This window comes from Schistocerca piceifrons, chromosome 4 (genome assembly GCF_021461385.2).
Source record: "Schistocerca piceifrons isolate TAMUIC-IGC-003096 chromosome 4, iqSchPice1.1, whole genome shotgun sequence".
Lineage (NCBI taxonomy): Eukaryota > Metazoa > Arthropoda > Insecta > Orthoptera > Acrididae > Schistocerca > Schistocerca piceifrons.
In genome coordinates this window covers 368423209-368441526 of record NC_060141.1, presented here as the reverse complement: position 1 = coordinate 368441526, position 18318 = coordinate 368423209, and the positions used below count along the sequence as shown (strand labels likewise).

The following is an 18318-nucleotide window of genomic DNA, read 5'->3' as shown; positions in this document are numbered from 1 at the left end:
ACAACCATGACATATGTATGATTAACGATCTGTAATTACCTAAAGTGGAATGACCACATAACACAAATAGAAAAAAAGCACACGCCTGGCCGAGTGCCATTAGGAGAGTCTTAAGGAATGTGATTCAAGAAAGAAGTAGCTTAGGAAACACTTGTTTAACTGAATCTTGAGTATTGCTCATCATTCTGGGATTCTTTAACAGGTTTGATTAATAGACGAGAAAGAGAAGATTGAACAAAGAGCGGTGCTTTTTGTCATGATTGTTATCACAGTGTGAGAGTATTTCAGATATTCTTAACAAATTCCAAGGGTAGACACTACAAGAGAGGCATTGTCTATCACAGGGAAGTAGAGGGTGGTACAGCAATTCCAAGTCCCATCAATTGAACAAATCAATCATGACACATAAGCATTACCTTGCAAAATGAAGGGCGGATGCCGCACAGTGTGTCACAGATTTTCTCCAACCTGGTCGCAGGCTGTGTTCCAAAAAGATCAGCTTATTGAATGAAGCAATGTCACTCTCTGTAGGACCCGCCCACAATGCCAAATAACCTTTTGGGGTGTATTTTTATCCCTTCAAAGTGAAACTGGGCAAAAAAAATAATGCCACACTATTTTGCCCCTTCTACACACCCATTAGGTTTCATCAAGATTGTTTATTGACACTTGGGATTGTTCCCTTGACAGTACAGTCACATTTGCACTTACAATCATGGCAACTCTTGGTTGAGAGACAAATTAAGTTGACATTTTGCATATTTTCATTCAATAATGTTATATGGAATAATGTTATGAGGTAACTCATCTTCAAGAAAGAAAGTCTTTAATGCTCAATAGCGTGCTATAAGAATAATATTTAGAGCTAACCCATGATCATGTTGTAGACATCTGTTTAAGTTGTTAGGCATTTTGATCAGTGCTTCACAGTATATTTATTCCCTCATGAATTTTTTTGTAAATATCCACTGCATTTCAAAAGGAACAATACCAGAGGAAAAATGATTTTCGTTACTCCACATTAAGGTTGCCTCTAGAGGGGAGGGGGGGGGGGGGGGAGGAGGAGGAGAGGTTGCATAATGCTGTAACCAAATGCCAAATGATGCCTGAAAAAATAGTTTTTCACATAAAAGTTCATGTGTACTTAACGTTCTTGAAAAAAGTATGACCTACTTCAGCAATATTTTGAAATTTTGCAAAATACCACCCCAGCACCATTAAATAATTATGAAAAATGAAAACTTTTGTTACAACATAAATTAAAGAAGCTTTCAAGTCACATACACCCCTGTGTAATAAAGCTGATTTCTAAAATACCGTTTTTGAAAAATAAGTTTGACACAAATGTTGCTACCTGAGTATTTTCAACCATGCCTTAACTAAAATTATTATGTTACTTATATTTGTTTTATGTTTTAAATTGTTATTTTACATTCATGTTTTTTTGTTTGTTTTTAGTTTACCATTTACATATGTATATTTTGGTAACTGAAAGTATCAAATAACTCATTATTACAATACACAATAACTATAATAATGATAATCTGTAAAGAAATGTTTAAAACATAACTTTTTTTTGCACTATGCACAAAAAATGAATGAAATTTCTTCACATAATCCACACAACGGAGACAACAATTATAAAACAAAATTCAGTAGGATTTCAAACGGTCACACATGATCCTCTAAATATCCTGACTTGTATTGCAAGCTATTGTATTCCATATTACAGTCAAATTGTCTCTGATTAAATAGTTCACCTGAATACAAATCACTATGAAATAGAATTTATTATGTAAATTCACAGTTTGAGGCGAATTTTTCAGGACAATGCTTGATTGCATATGACGCAAGTTGTGACAGATTTGTTTGACAGATTTGATCGATGGGTCTGGGAAGTGGTGTAGCACTGTAGCACCCACCACACTTCCCAGATTACAGCCTCTGTGACTTCAGTTTGATTGCTAACATGAAGAAAGCTCTTCATAGCATCCGCTTCAGAGCTGTTACAGAGATTTGGTGGAGAATAGGCCATACTACTCAAAATATCAACACAACTGATGCTCCTAAGGGTATCCTATAATTTCCACACTAGTGTCAATAGTTTGCTCACAATGCTGGTGACTATTTTAAAGGGGAGTAAAACTTTGAAACATTTATCTATTGAGTATAAGTTGTAAATACACAGTTGCCACAATTTAAGTTTCTGTCTTTGTATGTCAGGTTGGATTAACAGGGTTGGTTGGTTGGTTGGTTTGTTTGTGGTATAACGGGACCAAACAACAGGGTCATCAGTCCCTTTTTCCTGATGCAAGCAAGGCTCCAGGTACAAAAATACCCAACACCACACCTAAAAAAAAAAAAAAAAAAAAAAAAAAAAAAAAAAAAAAAATAATGGAACGAACAAAAAACGGGGAAAACATACACCACAAGGAAAAGTAGAAGAAGTTATTACAACCACAGAGCATATGGTCTGGGCTGGCTGATCACAATAATTAAACAGCATAAGCCCGCCACTCTACAACACATTAAAATGTCCACCCCATAAAGACAAAGGGAGATGAACACATGTAGGGAAAAGATGACCACCAAGACAAACAAATGCAAAGGAAGTGTGACAGAGTTAAAATGGAGGGAGGGTGGCAACCTCAGAGAGAAAGCTAAATGTTCACCCTTAGAGGGTACGATAAAAAAACCCTCACGAATAAAACGTAAAACTAAATCAGCTGTTGTGTTGCCCAACACTGAAGGTACATTGCTGGGAAGGTTAAAAGTCTGCCGCAGTGGCTAAAACTGGGCAGTTCTGCAAAATGTGGACGACAGTCATATGTGAGCCACAGTGACATCGAGGTGGGTCCTCCCGACACAGGAGGTAGACATGTGTTAGCCACATATGGCCAATGTGGAGCCAACAGAGAACCACAGAGTCCACGCGAGAGGCCTACATGGAGGTCTTCCACGCAGTACAGAGAAAAAAACGACTCGCCCGGGCATGTGCGGATGTGCTCAAGAGCACGAGAAATGGCTGCCAGCTCTGTAGTGAAAACACTGTAGCCATCTGGCAAGGAGTGCTGTTCAATATGTCCTCCTTAAACATGCGCGAAGCCAACGTGAAAATCAGCTATCGAGCCATCAGTGTAAACCACTTCATAGTCCCAGTACATGTCAAGAATCGAGAGGAAGTGATAGCAGAGAGCTGCGGGTTTAACTGAGTCCTTAGGACCATAGAAGAGATCGGACACGAACCGCAAGCTTAAGCCCTGACCTGGGCCTCCGCGGTGTTGGAAATGAACAGCCATGGATGGCAAAAGGAGACTGTAATTCGGGTGCTCAGGAGAACTATGAATGTGTGCAACGTAACTGGCGAGCAGTTGTGCACGCCTAACCTTCAATGGAAGCACTCCGGCCTCCACCAGGATGCTGGTCACTGGACTCGTCCTAAAAGCTCCTGTTGCCAGTCAAATGCCAGTGGTGCACTGGGTCGAGTAAACACTATGCTGAGGGTGCTGCCGAACCATAAACCAAACTCCCATAGTCAAGACAGGATTGAACAAGGGCTCAGTAGATCTGCAGCAGCGTAGAGCGATCTGCACCCCAGTTGGTGTTGCTCAGGCAGCAGAGGGCATTGAATTGCTGCCAGCACTTCCACTTCAGCTCACGAAGATGAGGAAACCACGCCAATCGAGCGTCTAAAACTATTCCTAAGAATCGATGTCTCAACTACAGTGAGTGGATCATCATTAAGGTAAAGTTCTGGTTCTGGATGAACGGTACAACACCGACAGAAGTGTAGGACACACAACTTCATGGCTGAAAACTGGAAGCTGTGGGCTAGAGTCCATGACTGCACCTTGTGGATGGCTCCCTGTAGGCACCGCTCAGCAACAGCAGTACTGGAGCAGCATTACAAAATGCAGAAGTCATCTGCACACAAAGAAGGTGAGACCAACAGCTGCTATTATACCATTAATGGCCACCAAAAATAGAGATACACTAAATACAGAGTCCTGCGGGATACCATTCTCCAGGATATGGGAGGAACTATGGGAGGCACCAACTTGGGCATGGAAAGTATGGAGCGATAGGAAATTTTGGATAAAAATCAGGGATGGACCCCGGAGACCCCACTCACATAATGTGGCAAGGGTAGGATGTCACGAGGTCCTGTCGTAAGCTTTTTGTAAATAAAAAAAGACTGCAGCCAGGTGTTGGCGTCTGGAAAAGGCTGTTCATATGGCAGACTTGAGGAAAACTAGATTATCAATGGTAGAGCGACCCTGGCAGAACTCCATCCTGGCATGGAGCCAGTAGGCCACATGACTCCAGGACCCAACACAAATGTCAACTTACCTTACTTTCTAACAGCTTACAAAGAATGTTGGTGAGGCTGATAGCTATCTACGTTAAGTGGGTTTTTACCAGGTTTGAGCGCTGGAATGATAGTGCTCTCCTGCCATTGTGATGGAAAGACACCATCGCACCAGGTGCGATTGAAGATGATGAGGAGATGTCGCTTCTAGTCGGACGAGAAATGTTTGATCATCTGACTGCGGATCCGGTCTGGCCCAGGAGCTGTGTCAGGGCAATGTGCAAGGAAGCTAAGGAGCTCCCACTCTGTAAATGGAGCATTATAGGGTTCACTGTGACGTCCAGTGAACAAGATGGCTTTCCTTTCCATCCGCCGTTTGAGGGTGTGAAATGCTGGGGGATAATTCTCTGACGCGGAGGCTTGAACATAGTGCTCAGCAAAGTGCTCGGCAATTGCTTTTGCTTCAGTGTATAACACGGCACTGATTTTGATACCAGTAACACCTGTAGGAGTCTGGTATGCACAAACACGTCTGATCTTCATCCAGACTTGGAAAGGTGACGTATGGCACTGAATGGTCAAGACGTACCTCTCCAAACACGCCTATTTCCGTCTTTTCATAAGCTGGCGAACACAGGCACAGAGCCATTTAAAAGCCATTAGGTCCTCTAGAGAAGGGTGCCGCTTATGTCGGTGTAGGGTTCGCCGACGCTCTTTAATGGCCTCAGCAATTTACGGCGATCACCAAGGTACTGACTTTCACCGAGGGCACCCTAAAGAACAAGGGATCATGTTTTCTGCAGCAGAAATGATCGTTCTTGTGACCTGCTGAACTAACACATTGATTGTACTAGGTGGGGGGAGATTCAACGGTGACAGCAGAGGTGAAAGCTTCACAGTCTTCCTTGTTTAAAGCTCATCTTGGTAGACGTCTGGGTGAATGGCACTGTGGAGTGACAGGAAGATAGGAAAGTGGTCACTACCACACATGTCATTATGGGCTCTCCATTGCACACAGATAAATCAATGGCCTAGTTAGTACCATGAGCCTCACCTACATGTGGGGGGGCCCCAGTATTTATGAGGCAGAGGTAGAGGTAGGGTTGAGAAAGGAAAGTTTCGACATCTCTACCTTGGCCAGTAAGCACAGTGCCGCCCCACAAAGGGTTATGGATGTTAAAATCTCCCAAAAGTAGGAAAGGTTTAGGGAGTTGTTGAATCAGTGCAGCCAATGCATTCAAGGGTACTGCACCATCTGGAGAAAGATATACATTGCAGATAGTTATTTCCTGCACCGTCCTTATCCTGAGAGCCACACCTTCAAGAGGGATTTGAAGGGGCACAGGTTCACTGCATGCTGAGCTCAGGACATAGACACAAACTCCACTCTATTATAGTCACAATGGTTCTTGTAATATCCCCTATAGCTGCGAAAGGCAGGGGTCCACATTGCCGGGAACCAGGTTTCCTGGAGGGCAATGCAGAAAGCATGTGTAAAGCTTAACACTTGCTGTAGCTCAGCCAGGTAGTGGAAAGAACTGCAGCAATTCCACTGGAGGATGACATTATTGTGAGGCTGGAAGTGCATGAAGCACACAAGGAGGCAGGTTATGCCTCAGGATCACCTGCTGCCACCGATTGAGTATATGTATCCATTCCTATTGTGGATGAGACAACAGTGAGATCCAGGTCCTCAGGGGACGCTGACATCTCCATCTCATCCACAGGTGCAGAATTGATAGGAAGTGGTGGTGTCGGGGCCACTGGAGGGTCCTTTTTCTTAGCAGACTTCTTTGTTTGCTTGCCCTCTCACTTCTCTTTAGGGGTTTGCTGGGTGGACTTCTCTGAGATAGCCTCAGGCACGGAGGAAGACCGTGAAGCTCTTCTTCCAGCAGCTTGTGGCTTCTTTAGCCACTGGCGAGTGTGTGCTGTGGCATTAGTGGAGGCCTTGGGAGAGAGGGTCCCAAGGGATCCTTTCCGTACGAGGGGAGCAGGTGGAGGCTGTTGCTTCTCCGGCTGGGGGGAGGGGACCAATGTCCCCTGCGTTTGGGGGGGGGGGGGCCTTGCTCCTGAAGTAGGTACTTTGGGAGCAATTGAAGGAGATTTTTCCCCTACCACCAAGGGGGCAGACATACAGATATTCTGGAGGCCCGGAGGGCCCACTGTTCAAGACACAGAGTGTTGTATGACTGGTACTTGTGATGGCAATGGTGAAGTAGCTGCAGTGTATGTGGACGTCAACTGAATGGGGTGTGATCTTTCAAATTTATGTTCAGGCTCTGTATAAATCAACTGGTCCAAGGTCTTGTACTCCATGATTTTTGGAGTACTGTGCAATCTGGCAAGCAGGGAGAGTGCGGCTCTCTGCAGTTGATACACGTGGGAGGAGGCGCACAGGGAGTATCTGGATCCAGTGGACTTCCGCAGCGCCAACATGTGGCGTTGGAAATGCAGCGGGAAGATGTGCCCGAATTTCCAGCACTTAAAGCACCGCATAGGGGGAGAGACGTATGGTTTAACGTCACAGCAGTAAACCATCACCTTGACCTTTTCAGGCAATGAATCACTCTCAAAGGCCAAGATGAAGGCACTGGTAGCAACCCTGTTGTCTTCGGGTCCCCTGTAAATGCGCCGGATGAAATAACACCCCGCCATTCTAGATTGTCATGGAGCTCATCATCAGACTACAAGAGGTTGCGATGGAAAATAATCCCCTGGACCATGCTGAGGCTTCTATGGGGAGTGACGAAAATAGGAATATCACCCAGCTGTTCACAAGTGAGTAACGCTTGGGATTGAGCTAGGGATGCTGTCTGAAGCAAGACTGCGCCGCTTCTCATCTTGGACAGCACTGTCACTTCTCCAAACTTATCCTCAAGACGTTCAATAAAAAATTAAGGCTTCATAGATAGAAAGGAGTCCCCATGAATTCTCTACAGACTAAATACCGAGGCGAATATGGCTCTCTTCTTTCTGTAGCCCTACGTTCCTCCCATGGTGTAACGAGGGAGGGAAACGATTTAGGGTCATATCTGTCAGCATTATACTCGATCTTACCCTTCTTAGAGACTGCTGGTGCCGGACAGTCACCAGCAAGAGACGACTTAGTCCGCTTCATTGCGGGTCATCTGCCCTGATGCCACCCACTCCAATTACAGGCTCTCCCCACGGGCGCCACCCAGCCATAGCAAAGGCCACCTGGTATGATGGCCATTGCCGGGAGTCCTGATGCCCCAGGAAGACAAGCATCATCTACTCCTTGGCATACATGGGGAGTTTGCAGCTTAGGCATCAGCAGTGGAATCCCCTGTTTTGTCAGGCACCTACCACCAAATGGGTACATGATGGCTCCACCACAACAGACTCGCTACTGTGCTGGATATTGGGTGCAGAGAAATCCAATACTGTCATGGGGGCGAAAGAGGACAGGAGACAATGGAAGAAGATGACATACCCCGGAATGTGTCCTCACCCAAATAGTTTAATTGCAGGTGGAGATCCAAAGTCGTGACAAGAGGTTCAGGAGATTGAATCAAAAGGCACTATGGATAACTCGTGCGGGACATAAGGTGTCTTTCCCCATATGGCCTGCACTTCTGTAGAATTTGGAAAGTGGCAGGTCAAACCATAAAATGTGACCTGAACTTATAGGGCCAAAAAGTGTTAAGACTCCTTTTAGTCCCCTCTTACGACAGGCACAGGTACCTTGGGCCTATTCTAACCCCCGGACCTGCAGGGGGAGATTAACAGGGTATACCAATCTTTTGAATATATTTTAAAAGCAACTGGACTAAGACTTGGTTAATATCAATATCAATACGAAAGACTGAATACCAGTTACAACCGGACTTGCATTACCCTTCAGTTTTTAGCCCTGGTTATTCACCCAGGATGTCACTGTACTTCTAAAGGACACTTCTCATGGACTTACATCTCTGTACAAAGACATTGACAACACTTGGTGGAAGGACTCAAGGATTCATCACAGAAGTTTGAAATAAAAATCATATGTGTATGTTGATATTTTATTGTTATTCACCAGTAGAGAAGTATGGATTTCTTACATCTACAACCAGAATTATTGGACATGGAAGTAATGTGTACAAAAGAACATGAGAGCACTGCATCAAGCTTACACCATGTAGACTACAATCATGGATCACTGTGGCATATCTTCTACTAATACGACGTAGCAGACAAAAGATAATATTATGGAAAGGACAGATTGCTACTCACCATATAAGAGAGATGTTGAGTCACAGATAGGCACAACAACAAGGCTATTAAACAAGTAAGCTTTCGGACAAAAGTCTTTCTTCCAATACCATACACATTCATGCAAACCCAACTCACACACACGACCACTTTCTCTGGCTGCCGAGGCACGACTGCAGCCTGGCTTCGCCAGCCAGAGAGAGTGGTCATGCGTGTGTGAGTTGCTTTTGCGTAAACGTGTGCATGTATGTCACGTAATTCGGAGGAAGATCTTTTGGCAAAAGCTTGTGTGTTTAACAGATTTTTTTGTTGTGTCCACATGTGATTCAACATCTCTGCCACATGGCGAGTAGCAATCTATCGTTTTCATAGTAATAGCAGACAATGTCCTTTTTCTGATAGCAGTCTTCGTATTAATACATTCTATATTCTCTGTAAAGGAACAGTGATCTCTGTATAATAGACTTAAGACATAGCATAGGTACACAGATACAGAGATGCTGAATGAAACATATTTGGGTGACAAGAGGGTAATGTTGAAGCCTTTAATGACTAAAATAGCAAATCTTATCTACAGATCTCTCAGAAAATTAGTGGCTGTGAATGACACAGAACCTAAAACTGAGCACATGAAAGCAAAACTAGGAACACTGCACTCCTTTTCAATTGTTTGTTTAATAAGGAAGATACAGATGTACTATCTCAGTTTACTTCTCACACCATTGTAAAGATGGGCAGGATAGGTATTAGTCTTAGTGGAATTGAAAAACAGCTGAAATTAAACAAAGCTCCAGGGCCGGATGGTATCTATGTCAGATTCTATAATGAATTTGTAGCTGAGTTAGCTCCCATTTTAACCATTATATACTACACATCATTTCAACAAAAAACTGTATCCAGTGATTGAAAAAAAAAGTACAGTTAACATCTGACTACAGAAAGGTTAACACAACTGATCCACAAAATTACCACCGGTCATCAAGAGTCCAATCGATATGCTCACAAGCCCAGGAGAGGTGCTGCAGGTGATGTTAGCAAAGACACTTGCGTCGGATGTCTGCTGCCATAGCCACACTGTCCTAACCGATATGTTTGTCGTATGTCACACATTGATTTTTGCAGTTGTTAGCACTGAAAACTCTTTGCAAAGGCCACTGCTCTCTGTAAGTGAAGGCAATTTGCCACTGCATTGTCTGTAGTACGAGGTAATGCCTGAAATTTGGTATTCTCAGCACACTCTTGACGCTGTCAATCTCGGAATATAGAATTCCGTAATAATTTTAAAAATGGAATGTACCACACATCTAGGTCCAACTACCATTCTGCAATCCAGTTGTGCGGCCACAATCATGTTGGAAACATTTTCAGATGAATCACCTGAGTACAAACAACAGCTTTGCCAAGGCATGCTCTTTTATACCTTGTGTATGTGATACTATAGCCACCAGTATATGTAGATATTGTTATCAGATATGTTTTATCATGACAGTACATAAAGGAAGATGGATCATAGGTTTATGTGACTCATGGAAGATTCACTGACATGTTGAAACACCTGAATTGGCAGACTCTAGAAGATACATGCAAATTATCCCACTAATGCCTACTTACAAAATCTCAAGAACCCATATTATGTGAAAATCTAGAAATATTTTTTATCTTTCTGCACTGTGCTCCTATACGGGATATAAAAACAAAATCTGACTAATTACTACTCCAGCCTCAGTCTATCGCCTTCATTTTCATAACTTTCGCATGGAACTTGGTGAAAGTACCTTTGTATACACTGATGGCTCTCTGAGTGAATGTGAGGTCGGGTGTGCCTTCGTCATTGGCACCTGTGTCTTTCGATATCAGCTTCCGGCACACTTCTCAGTATTTACAGCCGAGCTTTTTCGTCTTGTACTAGGCCAAGGAGTACATCCGGCGACACAGCCTTCCCAATTGTGTCCTCTGCCAAGACTCACTCAGCGCCCTCCAAACACTCTATGTGCTGTACACTGCTCATCTTTAGTGCAGTCATTTAAGTAGTCGTTCTTCCCATGGAAAAAAATCCTAACGTGATGCCATGCTAAGTACCTTCAGCCATGAATTTCACAGCGGTTCGTAGATTATGTATTGCAGATGGAGGTAGATATGACCTGGCCATACCAAATGTTCTCCACCTTTGGTGGACAACACCCTGTCACCTTGGCAATTACTCACAACAGCCTGCTGTATCAGCAACATTACTGGATCATGCAAAAACATTACCAGATATTGCAGCCACATTGCAGCAATGTTGCCAACACTATTGTGGCTAAACACTGCTATAAAATATGGTCCATGAACTCCTTTACAATAGCTAAGTAGGTATAAACAATTTCTTTCTGCAAACAGAATAACCATTTGTTGAAACCTAAACAAACAAACAACATTACTTGATTGTGTTACTGAACAACAATACAGTAATACAAAAAAGATTCAATTGTGCCTTCAAATATGTAAAAATGAATTTTAAAACAAAATTATACCTCAAAAATTTTCACAAATTATTTATTCAAAAATTCTTACAAAACTTGAGAAAGATGTATACAATATCTCAAAATATTTTTTAAGGTAAATAGGCATCTCTCAAAATTCAATACAACTTTGAGGTTACTTTAACTCTGAAAGTGTTGCAGCTGACAATTTCATAAATACAAGACTTTTTTCTACATTTACAAACATAAATAATAAATTAATTTTGTACTTTTAGTGGTAGTACCAATTTTCATCTGAGTACAGAAAAACAACTTCTTTATAAAACCATCACATCCTGAAACGAAAAACATTTTCTTTACTACTATTTTCTGTCCAAACTACAATTCACAACAGAATATTTTACAAAGTAAAAAAGCAAAGTTTCGTACCGTTTGATTCAGTGACATCTTTCATCTGCCACAACAGATATTCTGTTTATTGTTATGTAAGATGGCGGAATAAATAAATAAATAAAATGCACATTTCACTTGGTTTTGCAGCTAACTTATTTTGGCAAATTATAATACAAGTCTTCAGAAGCTGTCCACATCAATATTTCAGAATGGAATTCCTGAAACAGATAATAAATATTTCTAACTAAAAATTCAGAAAATTTATCACAAAATAAAGAAATGTGGCTTTCTGGAGTAACTTGTCAACAAATTAAGAGCCTAGAAAGATAATATTTGCTATACAAAAAAGTACAGGAAATAATGATGAAAGAATGAACGAGAAAAAATAATTTCTTCCAATTTTTTTATTGGTAAAGCACCACAGCAAGGTTCAACTTTGCTGTGACATTTCCTCCATTCCCAATTTGTGGAGCAGTCTAAATTTGCTATTCTACTAACAAAATAAATTTTGCCTCACATTTAAATTTAACCAAGTATATAGAGGAAATTGTAAAAATCATTGAAAAAAGACCCCCCCCCCCCCATCTCTCTTTCTCCCCCCCCCCCCCACTTCCTCCAGACATTTATCTCATTAGTCCTCAATCAAGCTACATCATCTTTGTCTCCAAAATGATTATAGGTATTATGGGATAATTCTAACAGTCTACAGTGTCAGTTATTTTTATTTTCGTTTCCCAACCCCTTAAATAAATTTCAGTCTTCTGTGCAAATCTATCAAATTTTTATTCATATATTTTCAGCATTTTTACTTCAGGCATTTTCTCTCAAGTTTGTCTCCAACAGTCTTTATATCTGTAATCATTTACCAATAACATACCTACAGCTACACATACCTACAGCTACACATTATTCCTGATGGAGCCTCTCAATTCACTCGCCCACATAAATTGCAAAGAAACACCCAGGGGGGAGGGGGACATCCTGTTCCAGAAATTCTGCCTAACAAATGCAATCTACTCCCACACACTCCCCCAAAATTCCTACCCACAAAACTCCCAAATTCTGAATGCAAATCCTCCTTTGAAAAAGGCCCCAAAGCCTACAGACTGCATTGATCCCTATACTCACAACAAAACATGTTCCCTTGGTGTTAGCATCCCTCAACTACCTGTGTTCCCTTCAGAGAATACTCATAATATGCAGTCCAATCTTTCCTATATCTTCGACTTCTGAACTGGAGCTCTTGTTCTCCAACAACTGGAACAGATTCAAAAATCTCCTCGAAAGCTACCAAATCTTTTGCCTTTCTACTCTCACCTTGAAATGCCATTACCCAATGCCACATATAAAACATCCTTGCTAGTCCCCCTTTAACACCCAGACCCTGCCGCATTAACATTGTCCATCTGTCATAACCCAGAACTCACTTCTAACATCCAACAGAACTCAAAGAAATCCACAACGCTGTTGCTAATCTATCCACTACGAACCTAAATCCTGCAGAAGTTTCAGTCATTTCAGAGGTCTCACTGAGAGCCTCAAACCAAAATTCTGGCCGGGCATGAATCATATGTTCCATCACGTTGCAAATGCAGCTGGTAAGAGACATGGGGCAGTAGCTAGAAGGAAGGTTTTTGCCCTTGCCGGTCTTAGGTATGGATATGACAGCAGCTTTACAACAGCATCCGGGAAATGTGCCCTCTGCCCAGATGAGGTTGTACGTGTTAAGCAGAAAGTGCTTGCTCGCGTGCTGCAACATCTGAATCTGGATGGCGTCTGGCCCTGGGGCAGAGGCCCGGGGTGAACTGTGAGCATGATCTAGCTCCCTCACAGTAAAGGCAGCATTGTAGCACTCACGATTCGAAGAAGAGAAGAGTATCGCCCGAGCCTTCTCTGCTTGTTTCCAATGTAGGAAGGCAAAGTGATAGTGGGAAGAATTCAAAACTTCCGCAAAATGGTAGCCCAAGGTGTTGGAGATGGCAATAGAGTCCACAATGACATCGTCTACTACTGTCAGGCCAGAAATTGGGGAATGGATCTTGGTTCCAGAGAGCCGTCGGAGGTTGATTCACATTAGCAGAGGCAGGGGTGAAAATGTTAAAAGAACTAGTGAATGAAATCCAGCTAGCTCTTTTGCTAATCTGAAGAACGCAATGACACTTTGCACACATCTGTTTCTAATGAATGGAGTTTGCCATTGTAAGATGACTGTTAAAAACGTGGAGAGCACATCTCCTTGTGCGAATTATGTCGCGGCATGTCTCAGTCCACCAAAGGACTGGGACACGACGTAGTGCAGCAGTAAGCATAACATTTGTGAGATATTCCACCTGGTCATCACAACTGGGGAAATCTTGTTCGAAGATTGCCAGGGAGGAGTAAAGCTGCCAGTCAGTCAGCCTTAGTAAGCTGCCATTTGGGCATGCACGCAGATGGGGTGGGAGTCAGCAAACGGATAGCACACGGGAAATGGTTGCTCGGTGTCAGAAAGAATGGACCAATCAAGATGATGGGTAATCTGGGCTGTGCAAAAGGATAGGTCCAAATGGGAATAGGTATGTTAGGAGTTGGAAAGGAAAGTGGGTGCTCCTGTGTTAAGGAAGAAGAGGTTACGTTAGTTAAGAAGGTCAGTCAAGAGGGCACCTCTCTGACAGGTCCTGTGAGAACCCCAAAGGGGATGATGCACATTTAAGTCACTGAGTACCAAAATTGGGGCAGTAGCTACCCAATAAGCTGAAGAAAGTCTGGTGACATCGAATGACGGAGGGACATAAATAGTATAGAGTGATAAAGTCAAGTGGGGAAGGAAAAGGCGAACTGCAACAGTTTGAAGATGGATAGTCAGCAGATGGGTTGACAATGAATGTCATCCTGTATGAGGAGCATAACACCCCCATGAGATGGAATGCCGACGTCAGGGGAAAAGTCAAATCGAATCGGTAAGTAATGTGAACGCTCAAAGTGGTCATGAGAGTGCAATTTAGTTTCCTGAAGGCAGAGTACAAGGGAATGCTGCGATGCTAAAAGCAGCCATAAATCCTCTTTGTGGGACCGAAGGCCGTGAACATTCCATTGGAGGACAGTCATGATGAGGAAGAGATGTAGGGGTGTCAACTCAGTGGCTGCCGAGTGACAGGCGGTGTAGAGTTGCTACTACAGGGCACACAAGCAGGAGGATCGTGCTCCATGAGGTCCACAGAAACATCGGCTTGCTTGCTTGTTTGCTTGTGCAGCTGGTCTGTGGAGTCCAACGATGAAAAACGCCTGGTGGTGTGCACCGGCGATACAGAGGCTGGTCAGGCTAAGGTACCACATGGTAACACTGCTGAAGAGGATCTTCGAGTTGGCAAATGAGAAGATCGCTTGTCTTCGGTGGACTTCTTTGAGCCTTTCCAGTTAAAGGAAGACTCTGGTGTTGTTTGGCTCAAGGGAAGGAGGAAGTCTACACGAGAATGCTCCTTCAGCCCTTTCCAGCCAACCGGTTGTGCAGCTGGTGGCTTCCCCCCCTTGAGGCGAGAGTTTGAAGGTTTGTTGCACAGCTTGGCTGGGGGACGGCGATGCTATCTTGACACTGGGCGATTTCACAACCTCAGAGCTTAATTTGAGGTCGCATGTCAGCGTGGCCATGTCATCCATGGAGCGAGGGTAACAAGAACAGACCTACAGGTGCCAGACAGAAGAACACAGGATTTGCGACTAGCCAGTAACTTGCAAGCAACTGGATAAGGCACTTTTTCCTTCACCCGGATCTCTTGGACAGCCCGCTCATCAAGATACACCGGGCAATCCTGAGAGGAGGCAGCATGGCCACCATTGCAGTTGATACAGCGGGGAGGAGGAGGCAGAAAATCGCCCTCGTGTGCATTCCTATCAGAGATTAAACATTTAGATGGGTGTCAACATGACATTCTAATGTGGTTGAAACGATGACATTGGTAGCAGCACTTCGGGTTTGGAATGTATGCTCTATCAAACGTGAGGAAAAGAGTGCGAGTGGGCACTAAGGAGGACTCTACCTTTTTCATTACACGATGGACGGCAATTACACCCTGTTCAGAGAGGTAAGATTAGATTTCAGCCTCAGTAAGAACATTGAGCAGTGTGGTGTAAATTACACTACAGAAAGAATTCAAAGTTCTATGGGCCTCGAAATGAACAGGGTAGCTGTGGAGAAGAGAGACAGCAAGCAGTTGTTGTGCTTGAGAATCAGAAGTAGTCTCCAAAAGCAAAGTGCCATTCCATAAATGAGAGCAGGATTTCACAGGGCCAGTAAGTTCATCAACACCTCTCTGAATAATGAATGAACTGACTGTGGCGAAGGACTGACGGTCTTTAGTACGCGAGACCACAAGGAACTGTGGTGCAGCGGAAAGGGTCTTTGAATCATTAGCCTCATTACGTTTACGTTTCATAGACTTTGATTGGGAAGATGACTGACTCATTGTGAGAAAATTCCCCATGATTGCCAGCACCTCCAATGGAGCGCTCCTTCCAATTGGGGGCTCCCTTCACAAGGGGTTGCACCCGCCTTAAGTGATTGTTCACACCTCAAGTCACAACTCCCTAACATCTGACAGAGAGACCAATAGGAAACTTGGGAAGGTTGCAGCTCAGGCCACCCCTCCCTGGGTCTGGCCTGTACCGGGGATACACGCAAACCCTACCTGTCAAACCAGGGCTGGGAATTACGCATTAACCAGTCACTTGTTTCATGTCAGATGCGTGAGCCGGACTGCAGGAGTGCACAGGGAGGAAGAAGAAAAAGAGGAACCTCAAATGCTGAAGTGGAGGAATGAGAGTAGGGAAACAAAGAAAAGAGAAGGGAGCAAAAAACGAAGATGAGACTGTTCCTACATCAGCGACAGACAATGCAGAACATTCCCAATAACATCCCAGACATGTTTCCCTAGGGAGGGGAAAAAGAATAGCAAGAGGACAGACATGTAGCATGGAAGAGGAAAAACGCTGCAAAGGCTGGGGGCCCGTGGTAGCCAAGCATGAACCCGTAAAAGAGTGGCGAGCCCACTGGGGAGGGACACTTGTTGTTCCAGCATTGAAATCTGCAGCAATTTGTGGATGGGTTGCACTTCTGTCACATTGAACAATTCTCTTCAGTCTTCGCTGGTCCCTTTCTTGCAGGATCTGACAATGATGTCAGAGATTTGATGTTTTACCGGATTCCTGCTATTCATGGTATACTTGTGAAATGGTCATAAGGAAAAAATCCCCGCTTCATCGCTACCTCGGAGATGCTGTGTCCCATCCCTCATGCAGCAGTTATAACACCACATTCTAACTCACTTAAATCTTGATAAGCTGCCATTGTAGCAGCAGTAACTGATCTAACAACTGCGCCAGACACTTGCTGCATTATATAGGCGTTGCTGACCACAGTGCTGCATTCTTCCTGTTTTTTTTATTTGTTTTATTTTATGACCTTCATTGGACCACTGTAGTCAAAAACACGAAGTTCTAAACAAGTTGTTACACATGGATACAATTTGGTTCGACAATAATTTAATATATTTAGGTAATATAATTATTAGAGGCTATTCTTATATGAAAGGTGTTTTGCTCTTCTGTCTGCCCAATATTTCTTCATTCTTTCAGATATTTTCTTTCTTTCTTCATCTAAGACAACTCTTCCTGTACTCCTTTTATTGATTTTCATTTGTAGTCTGGTTTGCGGGTCTTGCAGTATTCTGGTTTTCTCTGTCTTGTTTTTTAGGTCATTTACTGTAAATTGAAGTTCTTTTATATCTTCCTTAATTTCTGTGATCCATTTAATGTCGCTCTTGCTATTCCACAATTTTTGTATTATTTTTTTTACTAATTCTGTTTTCTGGAGTTCTCATCAGATGTCCAAAGAATGAGATGCGTTTCTTCCTGATTGTGCTCATGACTGGTTCTATTTTCTTATATACTGTTTCATTTGATGCTATTCTCCAATGGCCATTTATTTTATACTGTTTATTTATGCATGTCCTAATTATTCTTCTTTCTATTTTTAGTATTCTGTCAATTTCTGCTGTATTAGTTGTTTTGAGGATAGTTTCAGCTGCATATGTTATTTCTGGTTGTGTAACTGTTTTATAGTGTTTTAATTTTGCATCTATAGGTAGTTTTTTTTTGTCGTATGTAGTTTTGGTAATGTAATTTGCATAGTTCAGTTTTTTTATTCTATTTTGCCATGATGGCTTCTCATTTAGATGGTATGTTATTATTTCGCCTAAATATTTAAATTTATCAACAATTTTGATTTCCTGTTCTCCTATTGTAATTTTGTTTGCAAGTGGTGGATCAGTTAGCATAATCTCCATTTTTTCAAATGATATTCTAAGGCCTACTTTATCTGCTATTTCTTGTAGTGATTTCACTTGTTGCCTGGCTTCTTGAACGGTGTTGGCTAGGAGAGCAAGACCATCAGCGAATCCCAAGCAGTTTAAGCTAATAATATCATCTTTTGCACTTCCAATTCTTATCCTCTTTGGATTGTCCTTGTACCATTCTCTCATTATGTATTCCAGTGCACAGTTGAAAAGTAATGGTGATAGGCAGTCACCTTGTCTTAAGCCTGTTTTTATGAGGAATGGTTCCGAAATTTCTCCTCTAAACTTCACTTTTGATTTGGTGTTGGTTAGAGTGAGTTGTATTATTTTAATTAGTTTTGGATGGAGTCCTAGATTTCTTAAAATTTTTAATACTGAAGGTCTGTGGAGACAGTCATATGCCTTCTTAAAATCTACAAATGTTATTGCCAGAGGTTTGTTCCATTTCCTGTAGTATGCCATAATCAATTTTAAACTAATTATCTGCTCTGCACAGCTTCTCCATGGTCTGAAACCTCCCTGATATTCCCCTAACTCCTGTTCTAATTGCTCCTTGATTCTTTCATATAGGATCTTGGATAGAATTTTATATGTGCAATCTAGGAGAGAG

General features: G+C 42.6%; 1 protein-coding gene across 5 annotated transcripts in view; it reads right to left on the bottom strand.

Annotated features, from left to right (window-relative positions):
• Positions 1–11127: 11127 nt before the first annotated feature.
• LOC124795162 (cyclic GMP-AMP synthase-like receptor) overlaps positions 11128–18318 on the bottom strand; it is a 94554-nt gene continuing 87363 nt past the window's right edge. For 4 of the 5 annotated variants that reach the window (XM_047259051.1, XM_047259052.1, XM_047259053.1 and 1 more), the window contains one exon: positions 11128–11597. In XM_047259051.1, coding sequence (XP_047115007.1) covers positions 11596–11597 — 2 coding nt within the window. In that variant the 3' untranslated portion in view covers positions 11128–11595. The remainder of the gene's footprint in view (positions 11598–18318) is intronic. The other variant, XR_007016656.1, reaches the window with a different exon arrangement.